Source organism: Pipistrellus kuhlii, unplaced genomic scaffold, assembly GCF_014108245.1.
Source record: "Pipistrellus kuhlii isolate mPipKuh1 unplaced genomic scaffold, mPipKuh1.p scaffold_m20_p_39, whole genome shotgun sequence".
Lineage (NCBI taxonomy): Eukaryota > Metazoa > Chordata > Mammalia > Chiroptera > Vespertilionidae > Pipistrellus > Pipistrellus kuhlii.
In genome coordinates, this window is record NW_023425539.1 from 709,419 (window position 1) to 730,638 (window position 21,220).

At 39.4% G+C, this 21,220-nt stretch overlaps 1 protein-coding gene across 2 annotated transcripts in view; it reads left to right on the forward strand.

Annotated features, from left to right (window-relative positions):
- METTL16 (methyltransferase 16, N6-methyladenosine) overlaps positions 1-21,220 on the forward strand; it is a 49,418-nt gene that overhangs the window by 15,889 nt on the left and 12,309 nt on the right. For both annotated transcript variants that reach the window (XM_036408483.2, XM_045570984.1), the window contains 6 exons: positions 1,401-1,600; positions 6,152-6,292; positions 9,886-10,001; positions 12,106-12,248; positions 16,881-16,950; positions 18,200-18,289. In XM_036408483.2, coding sequence (XP_036264376.1) covers positions 1,401-1,600; positions 6,152-6,292; positions 9,886-10,001; positions 12,106-12,248; positions 16,881-16,950; positions 18,200-18,289 — 760 coding nt within the window. The remainder of the gene's footprint in view (positions 1-1,400; positions 1,601-6,151; positions 6,293-9,885; positions 10,002-12,105; positions 12,249-16,880; positions 16,951-18,199; positions 18,290-21,220) is intronic.

Sequence of the window (21,220 nt, forward strand, 5' to 3'; positions counted from 1 at the left end):
TGATATAATATCTGTCATATTTAAGTATCATATTCTATTTTCATTATTAAACACTTTTTCTGCTTTCTACTTTTAAATTTAATTTTCAAAGAATATGCTAATGTCACATCATGTTAATTGATAATAGTAAAAAATGGCCAGCATTTCTAAAATAGTTACTATGTACTGGGCATTATGCTAAGTACTTGTCAAGATTATCTCCCAGAAACACTGTGATATATGTACCACTGTTCCTATTTTATAGCAGAGGAACCGTGTCCTCAACTTGTTCTAAGTCATACAGGTAGGTAAGGAGTCAATCAGACAGGAACTGGAATAGAAACATTTGTCCTTTATCTTTCATGTATGAAAATGCAGTGTTGTTGATGGGAACTTATACTGCCATTTGTATACTATGTGTTAAACACCCTTGTGTGGATACTCTACACCAGGCATGTCAAACTCAGTGGCTAACACGGGGCAAATAAAGTGTAAGTTTATGTGGGCCAAAAAAAAAAAAGCTTCAATTTTCATAGAAACATAGGTTTATTTCAATAGAGACATGCTGAATACCAGGGGCTGAAATAAATGAGTAATTGTTAACATAAAATAATAGAACATTTTAATGAAAATTAATATTTTTCTTGAACATTAACTTACCAGACACTGAATAACTGCACAAATTAATAAGCGTAATGCAAATAAACCTATTTTTCTTGTTCTCCAAAAAGTGAGATATTTCCTGTGGCACTCACTGAACAACTCAGTCCAAGACTGAATGACATGGCAATTGGCTGCTAAAATATTTGCTGCTAGAATTAGTGGAGAGAAATGGTGCGCCTGCATGTAAGGCATTTAAGGGAAATGAATGCAACTCGATTATAGTAATCAATCATTAGCAAATGTTGTAGTTTGTTATTAATAACTAGAGGCCTGATGCATGAAATCTGTGCAAGAGTAGGCCTTCCTTCTCCAGGCTTCCCTCGGGGCTGCCAGCACCGGCTTCCCTCTGGCACCTGGGATCTGGGCTTCCCTCTGGGACCCAGGCTTCCCTCCGGGCTGCCAGCAGGCACCTGGGACCCGGGCTTCCCTCGCAGTCCCGGCTTCGTCCAGAAGGACGTCCCGTCTAATTAGCATGCTATGCTTTTATTATTATAGGTTATGTATAACAGGATATTGTAAAAAGTAAGTTATGAAATGTTTATTAAAACGTTTCTTACATACCAATATATTAGATAGGCTGCAAAAACATTTGTTGTGGGCCACACGCAGCCTTTGAACCGCGAGTTTGACATGCTTGCTCTACACAGCTATGTGTTAGGAAATTCAAGTGGGTGTTCGGTATGGCCTGGCTACCATAGAGCTTGTACAGCATATTGAATCTTATTAATCCATTTTACTTATTTTTCTCCATCCCACAGTCTTAATTTTAAAGATCCTGAAGCCGTCAGAGCTCTGACTTGTACTCTCCTAAGGGAGGATTTTGGGCTTTCTATTGATATTCCGTTGGAGAGACTAATTCCCACGGTTCCCTTGAGACTCAACTATATTCATTGGGTAGAAGATCTGATTGGTCATCAGGACTCTGACAAAAATACTGTCCGAAGAGGAATTGACATAGGTATGTGATTTTAAATTCTTCTTTTGATTACATGTAAGTTTAATAAAATTTTCAAGGCCGAATTCTTTATAAATTTATCTTGTATTATGTGAAAGAACCTAACTATGGATATTACTGCTCTCATTTGCTACATCTGGGCTTTTCTGCCATTAATTGCTTTTGACCACCAAATAGGGAGCAAATGGGTAAGAGAGACAAAATGAGGGAGGCTCTTGTTTTCTTAGCTTTTCAGATTACCATGTTGGTATTTATGTCTACTGGGTATTAATTTTACTCTGAATTATTTGATATTAGTAACAAAATTTCCGTATTGTGATTTTTGTGATAATGGCCATTTGATAAAAGATCATGTAGGCCTGAATACTTTCAGAACCTCTTGGTTATTTGTAGAGTATTTAATCCAAAAATTAAAGGTGGGGAAAATCATGAGTCAAAGTAAGATATTCTCTTAATTACAAACATCTACAATGGAGAAAACTGTTCAGTTTGATTCATTTAGGAGTGCAAGTGAATATACAGAAGGAAATGAAGTGAAGGTATATTTAGCAATTATAAATGTATTATATGTTTGTAATAACCGACATTTTTATGATTCTTCCATGATGGCATTTAAATTTTTTTTTTTTTAATCTTCACCTAGGATATTTTTTCCATTGATTTCTAGAGAGAGTGGAAGGGAAGAAGGAAGAGGAAGAAGAGAGAGAGAAACATCAACATGAGAGAGACACATTCATTGGTTGCCTCTTGATCACACCCTTATCGGGGCTGGGGAACCTGCAGCACAAGGTACAAACCCTTGGCATTTATTTTAAGGAAGAACAGTCTCATCTATTTTAAGTCAACAAACGAGAGTGTATGACAAAGAGATAACCTTACCTGACAATCATCTATTTTACTCCATGCATGTACTGCTTATCCATAGTGGGAGTAATTCCAAAACTATTTCCTATAAAGAGATTTTCAACTTTTCCATCTGCATGGCTGATCTCAACAGTGCCATTTAAAAATAACATGCCATGAGGCAAGCTATAGAGAAAAAGACAGGCTTTAAGAATCTCTTTGAAAAAAAGATAGTTAAGCCGAAACTGGTTTGGCTCAGTGGTAGAGCGTCGGTCTGCGGACTGAAAGGTCCCAGGTTCGATTCCGGTCAAGGGATGTACCTTGGTTGCGGGCATATCCCCAGTAGGGGGTGTGCAAGAGGCAGCTGATCGATGACTCTCTCTCATCGATGTTTCTAACTCTCTCTATCCCTCTCCCTTCCTCTCTGTAAAAAATCAATAAAATATATATTTTTTTAAAAAGATAAACAAAAAAGATAGTTATATGTTAACTTGGAAAAATAATATATATGGAACTTGAATAATTTAAGAAAAGATCTGATTTTATTACTAAATACTGTCAGGAACAACTAATGCCTGTTTATGCAAACCATTGAAACTTATTTTACTCTTTCTTCTTTTAGTCACTAAATGAGGTCCTAGGGTTGATGCTCTAACCACCAAGCCCAAACAGCCAGGGTTGTTGTGTGTTTTTTGTGTTTTTTTAGTTTTTAACTCCACATTCACTTACCTGAGTGATTAATGTCTTTCTCTAGTTTGCAAAGTGCGGAGCCTGTTACCTTTTTGCTTACTATAATATCCCAAGGACTAAAAAACGTCTAGTGCCTAGTAGTAGGTGTTCAGTTAATAATTTGTTGATATTGATAAATATGTGATTTTTTTTTACTTTAAAAAATCTGAACACCCATATAAGCTAAGTCCTATATAAAAATAATGGGGTTAACAAAAGCTTCTGCCCTTTTATGTTCATGGTTGATGGGTTATAGAAAGTTTAAAAAGCTTCAGAGCTTATTTGGTACTAATTTATTTTAATTATGCCCTAAACCTTCTAAAATAACACTTGGGGATATAGGAGGTTAATGGATTTTAGCTGTTCATAAGGGGCACTGGTGCTGAAATCACATTCATTCTAATTAGGGTTCTATATAAATTCTTCCCCCAGACTCCATCAATTTGCTCTAATTCCATGATTATACACTTGTCATTTTTTATTTATCATTACAAGATTACAAGTGGTAACTTAAGAATGTCATTCAGCTTTCTGAGGGGATTCGGGTGTTAAAATGCAAGTCTTTGGTCTTAAGAATTGAGAAACTTGATTTTTTTTGCGAAGGACAGGACTTTTACCCCTTTATTGTTGGGCAACTGAAGGAAAGTGTACTTTTTTTTTTTTTCTTTAAAAAAATTGAAATATGAAGAGAGAGTTGTGTGAGATCAAGAGCTTGGGGACGTGGTCTGGATTTTCCCCCCTGCATAGATGAAAGTGCTGCTTGAAATTTCTTATTCTGCATGACTCTCTTACCACAATGGTGAGGAGGGGCAAATAACTGTGGCTTCTGAGAGGAGCTTGAGGACCCTTTACCATCCTTTCCCTCCCCACATCACATGTCCCCTAGGAGGTGTTGGTCAGTAGCGTCAGGGCCTGGATGTTACTCACTAAACGTGATAGGAAGTTTAGCAATCACTATGTCTGTCAAAGAGCTTAACTGTTCTGGCCGTCAGTTGCCCTGTTTTTTACTGGACTGTTCAGAATTCTTAATGAGGAAGCTGTGAGATGAGCCTGGGTTTCCTCCGGGTCAGGAGGAGTTCTAGCCTCTCCTCTCCTGTGCCAGGGTATGACTGAGGAAAACAGGCCTGGAGTGGCTGGGATGAGCTAACTATTGTACTTAGGCCTTTGGGAGAAACACTGGCTTCTTTTCTCTTTAAGATCCTATTGGCCAACATTGGCCAATGGTTATAAAAGCAATATTTGAGATTAGTGTATAGTTAGAGGTTCTACATACAAATTTAGGACCAAACCCTAGTTGTCAAAGAATTATCTTTCCTGGAGCATCTGCCTATGAATGTCCCCTTGAAACTTTGGTGGTCTAGCCAGTGATTGATGTATTTTTTGTTTTTGTAAGATTATTTTTAAAAATATATTTTTATTGATTTCAGAGAGGAAGGGCAAAGGAGAGAGAATCATTAATTGGCTGCCTCCTGCATGCCCCACACTGGGGATCCAGTTTGCAACCCTGGCATGTCCCTGACCAGAAATTGAATCGTGACCTGGTTCATAGGTTGACGCTCAACAACTGAGCCATGCTGGCTGGGTGATGTTTTAGGTTTGGATCAAATGTGTTTCCATGTCTTCACATCTAAGATATAAATTTTCTCTTTAAATTTTTTTCTCTATTCTGATTTCCTTCAAGTAACAATTCACAGATATGTGGGGAATTGGAGGGGTTTATGCCTTATGTATTTTTTATACTTTTGGGGAACAGGGTATCCATTGATCTATTTTACTGTAGTACTGTGGTGATTTAACAATTAGCATTGATTTCTTTTAAGAAAATAAAGATTTGTGTAAGATTTTTTATTTTTTATTTTTATTTTTTAAATTCTCAGGTTCTTTTTTTTTTTTTTTTTTTTTTTACTATATTTTATTGATTTTGTACAGAGAGGAAGGGTGAGAGATAGGGAGTTAGAAACATCGATGAGAGAGAAACATTGATCAGCTGCCTCCTGCACACCCCCTACTAGGGATGTGCCCGCAACCAAGGTACATGCCCTTGACGGGAGTCAAACCCAGGACCCTTCAGTCCCCAAGCCGACGCTCCATCCGCTGAGCCAAACCGGTTTTGGCGGATTTGTGTAAGATTTTAAATGAAGACATTTTTATAAAGCAAATTAAATTGTTTTGACAATTTTCAGTTTATCAATCATGTATCCCTTGGTCACTAGCCAATTATCCATACTTCATTTTACATAAAACAAACATACAAAAAAAGAGGTTAGTAAGATTTCTATCCTCTAAGAAATTTGAATCTAAGTATGGGATAAGACAAACACATGAAATAACTAGTGGCTTGGTGCACGGATTCGTGCCATTGAAAGGTAATTAATTAGAAGACATTTTAATATCATTATTTGCCCTTTCTCTATAATAGAAGTGTCAACAAAATTCATGATCGACAATGACATTGAAACACATGCATGTGCCGAAACTGGTTTGGCTCAGTGGTAGAGCTGGCAGAGTGTCGGTCTGCGGACTGAAAGGTCCCAGGTTCGATTCTGGTCAAGGGCATGTACATTGGTTGCGGGCACATCCCCGGTAGGGGGTGTGCAAGAGGCAGCTGGTCAATGTTTCTCTCTCATCAATGTTTCTAGCTCTCTATCCCTCTCTCCTCCTCTCTGTAAAAAATCAATAAAATAAAAAAATAAAAAAAAGATACGCATACATGTGATTGGCACCAGCGAGAGCTTTATATATATCCCACATGAGCGAGTCAGTGTTTATTTTTGAATTGCCAGTGCGCGTCATATGTACTGGCTGGTTGGATGATCGGACATACGTATAGTCGGTTACTTAGCCTTTTATATTTATAGACTAGAGAACCCAGAATCCACTACCAAGGCTATATGAATTCTAAGAAAAGAATGGTGTTTTTGCTTATTATTCTCTCCTCTCCCTCAGGTATATACAATGTGTTTTGAATTTTTATTTTACTAGGTACTGGAGCATCCTGCATCTATCCTTTACTTGGAAGTACCCTAAATGGCTGGTATTTTCTTGCAACAGAAGTAGATGATATGTGCTTCAACTATGCAAAGAAAAATGTGGAACAGAATAACTTATCTGATCTTATAAAAGGTTAGCTCTACAAAATAAATATCCCTTTTAAGCTTTGCTTTAGTAACCTTTTTTTTTAATTTAATACATTTCATTCTTTTCCTTTAATATACAAAATTTGGTACATTATAATTGAATTCACTGTTTTGTTATCAGAATTAATTCAGAAAGAGGTATAGTAATTACAACCAAGTTTCATAATCTGTGGATTCTGTATTAGTGAATTTGCCTACTTGCTAAAATTTGCCTACATGGGGTTATATTTTAACTCCAAAATCAATACTTGTACTTTGGTGGTTATCCATAGACATGGTCAGAGCAGAAAAAAATTTGAGTCACCCAATATGCATGTTGCCAGCTGAAGTTGAACAAGGTGATGCTCTGCCTTTTTGTTTCAGCTCTCACATTGTAAAGTGTCCTTTTCGTGGTCTGTTTAGCGCCATTTTCTTTGCACTTTTGTGCTTTTTCTTGGTGATTTTATTGTTTAAAATGGCCCATAAAGCCAAAACCGGTTTGCTCAGTGGATAAAACGTCACTGAAGGGTCCCGGGTTCGATTCCGGTCAAGGGCATGTACTTTGTTTGCGGGCACATCCCCAGGAGGTGGTGTGCAAGAGGCAGCTGATCAATGTTTCTCTCACATCGATGTTTTTAACTCTCTATTCCTCTCCCTCTCTGTAAAAAATCAATAAAAATATATTTAAAATAAAATGGCCCCTAAATATAGTGCTTACCGTATTTTCTGGCGTATAAGACGACCGGGCATATAAGAAGACCCCCTAATTTTACAGTTAAAACATAGGTTTAGGCCCATATTCGCTGTATAAGACTACCCCCCACCTCCGAGGCAACACCAGTTCTTTTTTTAATAGACCGCCTCTCTAACTCAGCCAATCCAAGCAGGCTTTTTATGCATGCAAATTATACATGTTCTGTACCCGAAGCTACACTGTGTTCTAGTAAAAAGCCTGCTCAGATTGGTGTTGCCTCGGAAGTGGGGGGTAGTCTTATACACCGAATATAGGCCTAAACCTATGTTTTAACTGTAAAATTAGGGGGTCGTCTTATACGCAGGAAAATACAGGTAAGTGCTATCTAGTGTTCCTGAGTGCAAGAAGGCTGTGATGTGCCTTGTACAGAAAATACGTGTGTTAGAAGCTTTGTTCAGACATGAGTTTAGTGCTGTTGACCAGGAGTTTAGAGTTAATGAATCAACAATATATATTAAATAAAGTACCTTTAAACAAAAACATAAAATAAGATTTATATTGATTGGTTGATGAAAATGTTGGACCAGAGGCTTACGGTTACCTAACCCACCCTGTATTTTTCTCCAGAGCTAATAGTTCAGTATTCACTAATTCAGTGGTTGTGATGACTTTATAGAACATAAATATACCGTATTTTTCGGACCATAAGATGCACTTTTTCCCCCCCAGAAGTGGGGGGAAAAGTCCCTGCGTCTTATGGTCCAAATATAGCCTACACATATACTTTAAAAAAAAAGTGTTTTTACTTGCCCGGCTCTGTGTGGTCTCTGTGTGCTTGCCCGGCTCTAAAATGGTTCTAAATGCTGCTGTTTACTTTATAGGGTTGATTACATGTGTTTATGACTGTGATGTTGGGTTTTAATGCACATAACATATTTTAGGACACTATTTGTTTCAGAATCTTTTTTTCTTCATTTCCCTTCTCTAAAAACTGGTGCATCTTATGGTCCGAAAAATACGGTATGTTCAGATACTGTAAATAATAGAATCAACTGTATATGAAGAATATGGTAACCAAGATTTTATTTATTTTTAAAAAAATATTTTTATTGATTTTAGAGAGGAAGGGAGAGAGAGAGAGAGAAACATCAATGCTGAGAATCATTGACTGTTTGCCTCCTGCATGCCTCCTACTGGGGACCAAGTCTGAAACCTGGCATGTCCCAAACCTAGAAATAAAACTGTGACTCCTGTTTCATATGTCAATTCTCAACCATTGAGCCACACCAGCCAGTTGTTTTTTATTTTGTTTTATTTTATTTTAGTCACCAAGATTTTAAAAGTAAGAAGACCCCACTGTTGATTAAATTATACCATCTTATTTTTATTTCAGTACATGGAACTCTGCTACAAATAGTTGAATTCCCTTAATCTGTTACTTTTTTTAAAATATATATTATTGATTTTGTACAGAGAGGAAGGGAGAGAGATAGAGAGCTAGAAACATCGATGAGAGAGAGTCATCGACCAGCTGCCTCTTGCACACCCCCTACTGGGGATATGCCCGCAACCAACGTACATGCCCTTGACCGGAATCGAACCTGGGACCCTTCATTCCCCAAGCCGACGCTCTATCCATTGAGCCAAACCGGTCTTGGCAATCTGTTACTTTTTATGTTTGTCTGTATCCTATATAATCCTATATAATAAAAGCATAATATGCAGCCGAAACCGGTTTGGTTCAATGGATAGAGCATTGGCTTGGGAACTGAAAGGTCCTGGGTTTGATTCCGGTCAAGGGCATGTACCTTGGTTGCGGGCATATCCCCAGTAGGGGGTGTGCAAGAGGCGGCTGATCGATGACTCTCTCTCATTGATGATTCTAACTCTCTATCTCTCTCCCTTCCTCTCTGTACAAAATCAATAAAATATATTTTAAAAAAAAGCATAATATGCAAATCAGCCAAACGGTGGAAGGGGGCGGGGTTGGTGAGAACCTTGGCACCAGGCCAGCCAAGCACGTGCCAGTGGGCAGAGGGAGGGGCTGGCGGTGGGGGTGGGATGACAGTGACCGGCAGTAGATGGGCAATGAGGGAAGGGGCGGGACGTGCAGGCTGGCGCCGTTCCCTGATCGGCCACCTGGTCGCCTCCTACGGAGAGAGGCTGATGGGGGTGGTGCTGTCCCCTGATCACATGCCCAGTTGCCTCCCACAGAGGGACTGAGGGACCCCTCACCCAGAATGCACAAATTTCCGTGCACTTGGCCTCTAGTCTTATATATATAAAGGGCTGTGATTTATTTGTGTTTTTTATTTATTTAAGAGACTCCCATAAAGAGATTCCACAAAGTCATGCCAAAACCGGTTTGGCTCAGTGGATAGAGCGTTGGCCTGCAGACTGAAGGGTCCCGGGTTCGATTCTGGTCAAGGGCACGTGCCTTGGTTGCAGGCACATCCTCAGTAGGGGGTGTGCAGGAGGCAGCTGATCGATGATTCTCTCTCATCGATGTTTCTAACTCTCTATCCCTCTCTCTTCCTCTCTGTAAAAATCAATAAAATATTAAAAAAATAAAAATAAAATAAAAGGATTCCACAAAGTCAATATATTATTGTAAAGGGAGATACTGAAGCCTGTATTACTGGCTTCTAGAGCAAGTAATTCAGGAGGTGGGAAAAGGAAGAAGCCATATTACTTTTTATAATGGAGTCTCAGAAGTGACACTCTGTGTCCTATCACTTCCATCATATTCTATCATTAAAAGCCAGTCAGTGAGTGCAACCTGTACTTAAGGAGAGGGAAATCAAACTCCACCTTTTGAAGGGATTATTGTCAAAGAATTTGTGGACATTTTTGAAAACTACCACAGCATTAATATTGGTTAACAGTTTCTGTTTTTTTTCTCCTAGTTGTAAAAGTACCACAGAAGACACTTTTGATGGATGCTCTTAAAGAAGAATCTGAGATAATCTATGACTTTTGCATGTGCAACCCTCCCTTTTTTGCCAATCAGTTGGAAGCCAAGGTAAATATCCTTTCCTTTAAAGTAATTGAATATTTATCTAAGTTTGCCTTGCTTGCAATAAGAGCAAAGAACAGCTTTTGTTTTGGAAGCTGTATCTGGTTGCTTTTGTAATCAAGCACCTGAAAACCCAATTCAGATTGACTTTTAACAAGAAAGAAAGTTTATTGGCTCATATATCTGAGAAATCCAGCAGTAGTGTTGACTTTAGGAATAATTTGATCAAGGGGATCAAAATAGTATCAAAGCTAAGGCTCAGTTTTTCCAGGTTTCTCTTGCTCTGACCTCACCCTTGGTGGTTTTTGTTCTCGGGCTGGTTTACTTGAGGCAGAGTAACATTTACAGAGGGGGCGAGAGGGAGGAGAGAGCTCTTTTCTCCCCCAGACCATTACACTTTGGTTTTCTTCTGACTGGACCAATTTAGGTCACAGTATAGTCCTGCATTGGGTTTATTGGCTTAGGGAGGCGCTTAACTATTTTTACTGCCACCTATCATTTGATAGTAAACAAACATCCAATTTGGTCTTTCTTACTTCAAATGAAAAATATATTGCTTATGAATATGGAAAGATACATTGAATTAAAAACAAAGAACCTAATAAAAACACTACTATAAAATATTGATTTAACCTATTTTTTTCATCTAGTATTAATATTTATTTTTGTATTATTTAGTTACCGTGTAATTAGCATATGAACAATTGTAAACCCCCTTTTGCCTCACTTAACACTTGTTATTATTTATCTTAATTATGGCCATCCTAGTGGGTATTAAGTGGTATCTCATTTTAGTTTTGCTGTGCATTTCTCTGATAGCCAATGATATTAAAAAAATTTTATGTGCTTATTGGCCATTTGTGTATCTTTTTTGGAGAAAGTACTATTCAGATCCTTTGCCCATTAAAAAATGTTTGGCCGAGGCCCGGAGCAGCGGCTGCCAGGCTGGGAGCTGCCAGGCCCGGAGCAGCCGGGCCTGGAGCAACCGGGCCCAGAGCAGCCGGGTCAGGTGCAGCCAGGCCTGGAGCAGCAACAGCCAAGTCCAGAACAACTAGGTCGGGAGTGGTAGTGACCAGACCCCGAGCAGCTGGTTGTGGAACGAACCAGAGCAACAGAGGTCAGGCCCAGAGCTTCCAGGCCCGGAACAGCTCGCTCCTCGCCTGCCCCTGCCCCTGCCCCACGGCTGCCTCTCAGACATGGCTGGAAACTTTTGTGGGAACTTGAGGGTCTGCTCAATCAAGTGATGAAGGCTTGGATCTGGATGTGTTGAGTTAGTATAGGGCTGTGGTGTTGATCTGTGAGTGCCTTGGGTGGGGCCTGGATGAGGCTGGTTGACCTATTTGGAAATGTCTTTTGTGTGAAGTGTATCATTGGGCATGTGGAGGTATTATTGATATGAGAAAATGCTAAGTAACAGATTTACTATCTGAAAAGGGATTTACTATCGTGGAAAGGGAGGGAGGAAGAGACTGAACATAAACTGTGCACCTTTGGATGAGGACAATGGGGGATGGGAAGAGGGCGGAGGGTGGGGTGGGAACCTGGTGGAGGGGGGAAGAAATGAGGAACCTTTGTAATAATATGAACAATAAAGATTGATTTAAAAAAAAAATTAAAAAAAAAATGTTTGGCCGAAACCGGTTTGGCTCAGAGCGTCATCCTGCGGACTGAGGGGTCTCAGGTTCGATTCCGGTCAAGGGCATGTACCTTGGTTGTGGGCACATCCCCAGTGGGGGATGTGCAGGAGGCAGCTGATTGATGTTTCTCTCTCATTGATATTTCTAACTTTCTATCCCTCCCTTTCTCTCTGTAAAAATCAATAAAATATATATGTTTTTTAAAATGACAGAATTGAGTACATAAAAAAGTAAAATTTTTGTATGTTTAATCACAAAGATGGAAGGTAAAAGATCCTAGAAAGGAATATGTGCATCAATGCAGTTTTTAAAATGTAATATTGTAATGATTATATGATTTTTAAATCCTAAAGCTAGCATGACACTTGTAAATTAAATTTATGCCTAAGCATTTTTATTTAGAACTAGATTACAGTCAGAAATTTGGTCTTAAGGTGTAAAATTTTTTGCCAGTGTTTTTTGTTGTATTTCAGGGAGTAAACTCTCGAAATCCTCGAAGACCTCCACCTAGTTCGGTAAATACAGGAGGCATCACAGAGATCATGGCAGAAGGAGGCGAATTAGAGTTTGTTAAAAGAATCATCCATGACAGTTTACAACTTAAAAAAAGATTGCGGTAAGTTGGTTATTACGATAATGGGAATATTTTCCCCGTGTAATTCCAAAGGAAACCATGTCACTTAGAGTAAATGTAATCACAGATGTCTAAAGAACAAACAAAAATTGAAAAGGTAGCACATCTTACAGTACGCAGAGACCCTGTTTCTAAGTATGCTCATGCCTTTAATTGATTTGCTTTTCCTGTAGTCATCTATGCTACAGGGATTGGAAGGAAGAAAATACCATATGTTTGTATTGCTTTTATTTCGGCACTGTGATGGAATAAAACAGATTCAAATATGGCTTTTGATTAGAAAACAGATGGGTTTAAATTTGCCCCATGAACCAGATAAATTAGTTGCCTAATCCTTGAAACAATTATGTTCTTGGAATCAAGTCTCCCAAACAATGACAGATGTGAGGACATTGAGCTATCAAAAACTTAATGAAGAGAAACTGAGATGACTAACCAGCTCCAGATGAGAGTTAAGGCTATTCCTCTTTTTTTTTCTTTTTTTTTAAAATATATTTTATTGATTTTGTACAGAGAGGAAGGAAGAGAGATAGTTAGAAACATCGACGAGAAAGAGTCATAGATCAGCTGCCTCTTGCACAACCCCCATTGAGGATATGCCCACAACCAAGGTACATGCCCTTGACTGGAATCGAACCCGGGACCTTTCTGTCCCCAAGCCGACACTCTATCCATTGAGCCAAACCAGTCTCGGCAGGCTATTCCTTTTTAAAAGCTAATTATTTCAGGCAACACACCTGTTATTAAGCAGCATAAGATACTCAAAAAGAGCTATTTGCCTCACTTGAATTTTCACCTTGCTAAGTGTTGTTGAAATGATGGATAATGCAATAGTTCAAAACTAAAAGGTTTTCAACCTAGAATTTAGCTTTGGGACATACAGAGGTTTTTTTTAAATTGTGATAAAATGTACATAACAAAATTAAACATCTTAACCATTTTTAAAGTGTACAGTTTAGTAGTGTTAAGTACATTCATATTGTTGTGCAACTAATCTCTAGAACTCTTTCTTCTTGGAAAAGTAAAACTATACACGTTAAACAGCAACTTCCCATTCCTCTCTCCCTCAACCCCCTGGCAACCAGCATTCTATTTAAAAAAAATTTTTTTTACTATATCTTTATTGATTTCAGAGAGGAAGGGAGAGGGAAAGAGAAACATCAGTGTTGAGAGATAATCATTGATTAGCTGCCTCCTGCATGTCCCCTAATGGGGATCAAGCCCGAAACCCAGGCATGTGCCCCTAACTGGAATCAAACCTGGGACTCCTCAGTTTGCAGGCCTATGCTCTATCCACTGAGCCAAACCGGCCAGGGCAGCATTCTGCTTTTTATCTCTATGAATCTGATTATTCTAGGTACCTTATATAAATAGAGTCAGGTAGTTTTTGTCCTTTTGTGGCTGGCTTCTTTCACTTATCATCATGTTCTCATTGTTCATCCGTGTTATAGAGTGTGTCAGAATTTACTTTTTATATATTTTTTATTGATTTTGTACAGAAAGGAAGGGAGAGAGATAGAGAGTTAGAAACATCGATGAGAGAGAGTCATTGATTAGCTGCCTCCTGCACACCCCCTATTGGGGATATGCCCGCAACCAAGGTACATGCCCTTGACCGGAATCGAACCCGGGACCCTTCAGTCCCCAAGCCGATGCTCTATCCATTGAGCCAAACCGGTCTCGGCTACTTTTTTTTTTTTTTAATATATTTTTACTGATTTCAGAGAGGAAGGGAGAGAGAAACATCAATGTGAGAGAGAATCATTGATCGGCTGCTTCCTGCATGCCCCACACTAGAGATTGAGCCCGCAACCCTGACCTGCTTACATGCCCTGACCAGGAATCAAATTGTGACTTCCTGGTTGATAGGTCTATGTTCAACCACTGAGCCACACTGGCTGGGCTTTTTTTTTTTTTTTTTTTAGAATTTCCTTTTTAAGGCTGAATAATATCTTATTGTATGTATATACTATTTTGTTGCTTTGGCTGTTGTGGATAATGTTGTTATGTATGAACAGGGTGTTCAAGTATCTCTTAATCACTGCTTTCAGTTCCTTTGGGTATATTCCCAGAAGTGGAATTGCTAAATAGGGAAGACATTTTTTTCTTTTTACTTTTTAGGATTTATAGGTATTTAAGGCTGCTTATTACGCCGAAACCGGCTTGGCTCAGTGGATAGAGCGTCAGCCTGCGGACTGAAAGGTCCCAGGTTCGATTCTGGTCAGGGGCATGTACCTTGGTTGCGGGCATATCCCCAGTAGGAGGTGTGCAGGAGGCAGCTGATTGGTATTTCTCTATCATTGTTCTAGACTTTCATATAAATGAATCATATGGAATGTAGACTTTTGTGTCTGGCTTTGTATTTTAAATGATTTTAATTTTCTATATATTATTATGTTTTGGCGTCTTGAAAATCTTTCTGAGTGGAGAGAGACTGCCCCTCCCTGGATTAGCCAATCTTTAGAGATAGCAAAGGACCCAGATTGAGCCTGCCTTTGGTATGCAAACTAAAGACGATATAGTATTTATAATGGAATATTATTCAGCCATAAAAAAGATCAAAGTCTTGCCACTGGCAACATGGATGGACCTGAAGGGTATTATACTAAGTGAAATAAGTGTTGGTCTGTTTCTAATGATTGATTTTTTTAGTCCTGGTTGTGATTTATTTTCCTGCTTCTTTTAATACTTCATAATTTTTAAGGGATGCTGCATATTGCAAATCCTATGATTTAGGATACTGTGTTTCATTTTGTTTCTTTGAATGTTGGACTGCCCTGACTGGGTGGCTCAGTGATTGGAGTGTCCTCCTGGACACCAGAAGGTTGGGGGTTTGATTCCCAGTCTGGGCACATATTATACATTGATCGGTTGCCTCTTGCACACCACTCCTGGGGATTGATCTCAAAACCTGGGCATGTGCCCTTGATCAGAATCGAACCTGGGACCCTTCAGTCTGGAGGCCCACACTCTATCCACTGAGACAAACCAGCGAGGGTTATTTTTATGCTTTCTCAATTTACTTGTAATTAGTTTGATCCTTTTGAGTCTTGCTTTTAAGCTTCAGAGGGGTGTATAAAATAGCTCTTAGCCCCATTATAAAACCAGTATGCTTTCCAGAACTCTACTAGATACCCCTTTCATTAAGAAAGGCTTTCTACTCACCCTAGTAGAACCACAAACTAGTCCCAGCTCTTTCTGGGCTCCATTCAGTTTACGGCTGTCTGAGCATTCGTTCTCTAGCTTCATAGACTTCCAACCCACATGTGCAGATAGTAACTATTCTGCAGAATATTCTAGGGAACTCCTCTACAGATGCCCAGAATTCCGTTTCTGTGCAGCTCCTTCCTCTTTCGTATTTTGCTATTCAGATCCTTACCACTTCGACCTCTCTGAACTCCAATATCTAGCTCACCAATTCAGCAAGATTCTTGGGCTCTGTTTGAATTTCCTTACCCTGCATTGCAGCTTGGAAATTTCCTTCAGTCAGTAAGCTCTGGCAAATGTAGGACTCACCTGGATTGTTTCTCTCTGAGATCATAGGTCTTTACTGCAGTTGTCCAGTGGCTAAAAAACAGTTCTTTTATGTATTTTGTCCAGTTCCTAGTTGTTTATATTTAAAGGACAATTTCCATAGTAATTCTTCATAGGCTAAAGAGAAATCCAGTATAAAGTTTGGATTTCTCATACTTTTATAGAATAATCAGAAGAAATACATTCTGTTCTTTTAACTTTTAACTAGTTCACTCCATCTTCTCTGTACTCCCTTTTCTGAATTTGTATTTACTATAGAAGAAATAGATTTCATGTTCTGTTAGAACTGGAATGTAACATGTATCCCAGTTAGAGCATCTCAAAATACAGGTTAATGGTATTGTAGATTTTACAATTTCTCTTAATAGTGGGAAGGGGTGTTTATACAGTGCATGGTTTTTATTATTATTATTATTGAGGTATAATTGATACACATTGTATTAGTTTCAGGTATACATGTCTTTATTGTTATTTATTAACTAATTTCTGTCCTAAGGCTAAATGGCCTGCTTTTTAGCATTACAGGTGAGACCTCTCTTCCCCTCCCCCTCCCTTTTTTTGTAATCCTCACCTGAGGATATGTTATTGATTTTAGGAAAAGGGAGAGAGAGAGACATGTATGAAAGAAACATCAATCAGTTGCCGCCGGGTGCATCCTGACCAGGTATCAAAACCACAACCTAAGTATGTGCCCTCATCCGGAATCAAGGCACATACCTTTTTAGCGTTTGGGACAATGCTAACTGAATCAATCACCCAGCTGGGACAGACCTCTCTCTCTTTCACTCGCCTTACAAATATAGGGTATTCTGCCCGGTTGGCATGGCTCAGTGGTTGAGTGTTGACCTACAAACCAGGAGATCACTGTCTGATTCCCAGTCAGGGCACATGCCCAGGTTGCAGGCTCTAGGCAGCTGATCAATGATTCTCTTTCATCGTTGTTTCTCTCTCTCTTGTTCCCTTCCTCTTTGAAATTCTTCCTTTCTTCTTGATCTAAAATCAATAAAGATAGCCTTAGATGAGGATTACAAAAAAGTAACCACATAAGCAGTGTTTTACTTGTCTGACTGTCCCCTCCAGGTGGTACAGCTGCATGCTGGGAAAGAAATGCAGCCTTGCCCCTCTGAAGGAAGAACTTCGAGTGCAAGGGGTAAGCCGTCCTCATCCCTGTCCTTGTGCAGCTGCCGTTGATGGTGTTGGAGTCTAGGGTTTTCATCTACACCTTAAATCTTTTAATGGGTTTTTTGTTTTTGCTTATTTATTTTTTAATTTGGGGCCAAAAGGGACTTTTCACAAACTATTTAAATAAGGCCTTATTTGACAGCTCCTTATAACAAAGAAAAAGTGGGAAAACAGGATGAGCAGAATGTCAAGAGAAAAACTAAAAATTTTAAAAACCTGGTGTTGCCTGCCTGGTGTTGCTCAGTGGATTGAGCATTGTCCCATGCACCAAGAGGTCACTGGTTCGATTCCTGGCCAGGGCACATGCAGGCTGCAGGCTTCATCCTCAATGATGGCGTGCAGGAGGCAGTAGGGGGCATGTAGGAGGCAGCCAATTGATGTTTCTCTCCCATCAATCTTTCTATCTATCTTTTCTTCTCCTTCTCTAAAATAAATTTAAAAAAATATATAAAACAACCTGGTGTCTACCTGCCACATCTGATTCCTTTATAACTGCAGAAACTCAAGGCTACATACCTTAAGAAAATTAAGTCTGGGTTATGCATCTAGTTATCAAAAAACACCTAGAATCAGACGATCCTCAGTACAGTTTGTGTCCCTCTGTGGTGCAATTCACATAAGTTCAGCCCCTTGCTTCTGTTTTAAAAAGCATGTGGTGAGTAAATACTCTCCTATCCCTCAGCACCCATCCCAGTTTATGGTATTTTGGCATGAGGAAGCCTGAGCAAGATTACTTTCCAGAGAGATCAGATGTGGGGTCAGTGGTAGAAGCTGTTTCTGATTTCTGGTTTCTACTTATCCTATGATCTCTACCACACTTTTTCTTTGTTAAAATTATTAACAGCTACAAAGTCATTTCATTTTCTTTCTTAAAATCTGATAGACAAAAGGGAGACTATAAAGGTGTGTCTAGTCATTTGGTGGCTTTCTTTCTCACAAAAAGAAAACAAAAAACCATTCAAATCATTTTACCAATGCTTTAAAGAGCTGTGTTTTGGATGTTTCATATATTTGGATCTCAAGCCAGAACTATAAATTTTTTTTATGTTTTATGGGAGGGGGAAAAGGCCACAACTTGGTTGAGAAATAATTTACTCATTGATTATTAGGCAGCTATGCATAATTGTTTGGGACACAATTTCACATGAAGCAGCAGCCAAGAAGCATATTGGTAGAATGACTTCAATTTGATGAGATGCTGTGTTTGTTGGTTTCAGGTTCCTAAAGTCACCTACACTGAATTCTGTCAAGGCCGAACAATGAGATGGGCCTTAGCTTGGAGTTTTTATGATGATGTAACAGTACCAGTAAGTACAGCTTTTGGTGGGTTTTAGTAGGTCATAAATGAACTAAATCTTTGCTTTCCTGTTTTTGTTAACTGTGCTCCACATGTTTGCATCAGAATGAAAAGTGGTTGTAAACATGACACAGTCTTGGAAGGCTGACGTTGGTAACTGTGGAGCCTTTTTCATGGTTTGGTGCAAGACAGTGATTCTTGCTCAGTAAACAGATTAATTGGAAATGCATCTTTTAGGAATTAAAAATGCAGATAATATAACTTGTAGAAATACCTTGCAGATACAAGTATTCTGTTGGATATTCCTTATAAATTTAATGGGCCCTGGCTGGTGTTGCTCAATGATTAAAGCATTTGGCCCATGCACCAAAGGGTTATGGGTTCGATTCCCAGTCAAGGGCATGTACCTGGGTTGCAGGTTTAATACCTACCTCTGGTTGAGGTGTGTGCAGGCCGTAATCAATCAATGTGTCTCTCTGAGGTCGATGTTTTTTTTCTCTTTTCCCTTCCCAAACTCTTTCCCTCTTTCCTTCCCCCCTCCTGCTCCCTCCCTTCTACTCTAAAAATCGATGGAAAAAAATAAATATCCTCAGGTGAGGATTAACAACAAAAAATTTAAATAGAAGTCTGTTTTCCTTTACTCACTGCTGGTTTCCTACAGTACCTATCTCTTCAGGTTCCTGGTTGAATTTAGAAATTTGCCATTTGGGGTTTGATTTCTAACACTTAGAACCCTTCACTAACGTGATCCCTATCTTTCCTTTAAGATTTGCACTAGAATATTGATCAATTTTTAATCTAGGTGATAGGTCATTCTATTCTTTATACTTTGTGTATGCTTGAGCTTGAATATTTTTGTTGTAGAATGTTTTACAAAGTGATTTGTTGCACAAACTTCTCCTTGTCCTATGTGCTGCTCTATGTAAAAGAAAAATGCGAATTCGCAAGACTGAGTCAATTCCCTGGGCTGTACTGAGAAGTCATAATAGAATAGCATCTGCCCAGCCTGCTGTGGCTCAGTGGTTGAGCATCGACCTATGAACCAGGAGGTCATGGTTTGATATGCCTGGGATGCGGGCTTGATCCCCAGTGTAAGGTGTGCAGGAAGCAATAGATCAATGACCCTCTCTCCTCATTGATGTTTCTATCTCTCTGTCCCTCTCCCTTCCTCTCTGAAAATAATAAAAATATATTGTTATTTTTTTTTTAAGAATAGCATCTGTTCTCACATTTCCCTCATGAAGTGATTGACTTATTGTTTTATTTTTTTTCCAGGGGTGGGGCGGGGACGTGAGTTTTGTTTTCATTTACCAATTCTGTCAGATTTTAATATTTTGCCATATTTGCTTCAGATCTTTTTTACTTACTTAATTCTTTATTGTTGAAAGTATTACATATGTCCCCTTTTGCCCTCATTGCCCTTTCCCAGCCTGCCCCCAGCCCAGGCCTTCTTTGCCTATAGCCTCCTGCCTTAAGTTTATGCGCACTTGGCTCTGTCTGTGCTCCTCCTGCCCAGAGTATTGATGGAGGCCTGCTACCTGGTCCTTCAGGTCTCTAATCCCTTCCCCATGCAATAGGGTCGTGCTCAGTGCTCCTCTCCAAATGTGTTGGCTGCTCATGGTCTCTAAAGTCCCCTTAAGTGTTGCTGTGTCTCTGACCCTCTTTCCCTCCTCTAATAGGGCAGAGGAGTAGAGACATGCAGAAATATAAGACAATTTGCAGGTGTTTCTGAATACATGAGCTCAAATTTGAAACTGAGCTCGTCCTTCCTAATATTCTGCTGGTTTGAAAAGTTTCCCAGTCCTGCCGAAACCGGTTTGGCTCAGTGGATAGAGTGTTGGCCTGTGGACCAAAGGTCCCGGGTTCGATCCGGTCAAGGGCATGTACCTTTGTTGCGGGCACATCCCCAGTAGGGGGTGTGTAAGAGGCAGCTGATCGATGATTCTCTCTCATCAATGTTTCTAACTCTCCCTCTTTCTTCCTCTCTGTAAAAAAAACAATAAAAAATATATTTTTAAAAATAAATTTTATTATTTTTATTTATTTTTTAAATATATTTTTTAATTGATTTTTTACAGAGAGGAATAGAGAGCTAGAAACATCGATGAGAGAGAATCATCGACCAGCTGCCTCTTGCACAACCCCTACTGGGGATGTGCCCGCAACCAAGGTACATGCCCTTGACCGGAATCGAACTCGGGATCCTTCAGTCCGCAGGCTGACGCTCTATCCACTGAGCCAAACCGGTTTGGCCAATAAAATATATTAAAAAATAAAGAAATAAAAAGAAATAAAAAGTTTCCCAGTCACATTGGAATGACCTGAGCCATGGAAGCCTAGATCTGCCTCTGTACAACGACTACAACAAGATATATTGAAATTAGAGTTTGAAATATTCACTGGTTACAAAGATGTTTCTGCTTTTTGGATCTCCCTCCCTTATCTTTCATCTTCTAGAATACCAGGGCTTTAACACCAAATTGTTAAAAATCATTACTAATGCCTTGGGTTATTCCCATGCAAACACTAACAGCTGCGGGAAGTGGAACTGCACCTGCTCCCGAATGCTTTCTGCGGAACTTCTTCCCACATTGGTTGGCACCGCGGAGGAAGAGCTGATAATGAGCTCTGGCACTCTTCACATCATCTCAGAGGCCAGGGGTGCCCTTGCCTTCTTGGAATAGTAGCTATTTTAGATCAGAGTATCAAAGGGCACTGTTTCTGTGTTAGCAAAATCAGCTGACTTTGAAAAGGAACCTTCTAAGCTTCCCTCCTTGCTTTTCTGTTTTAGGCCATCCTTGAGCCTAATTCGTAGTTTTAACCATCAAAGAATGCCTGTTGCTAAGGGTCTCAGGTTTCTTCCATGCCAGAGTGCTCATCCCTCTCCAGCACTAACCCAACCCAAAGCTGTTAATAATGCATTCCCAAGTGTCCCATTAGG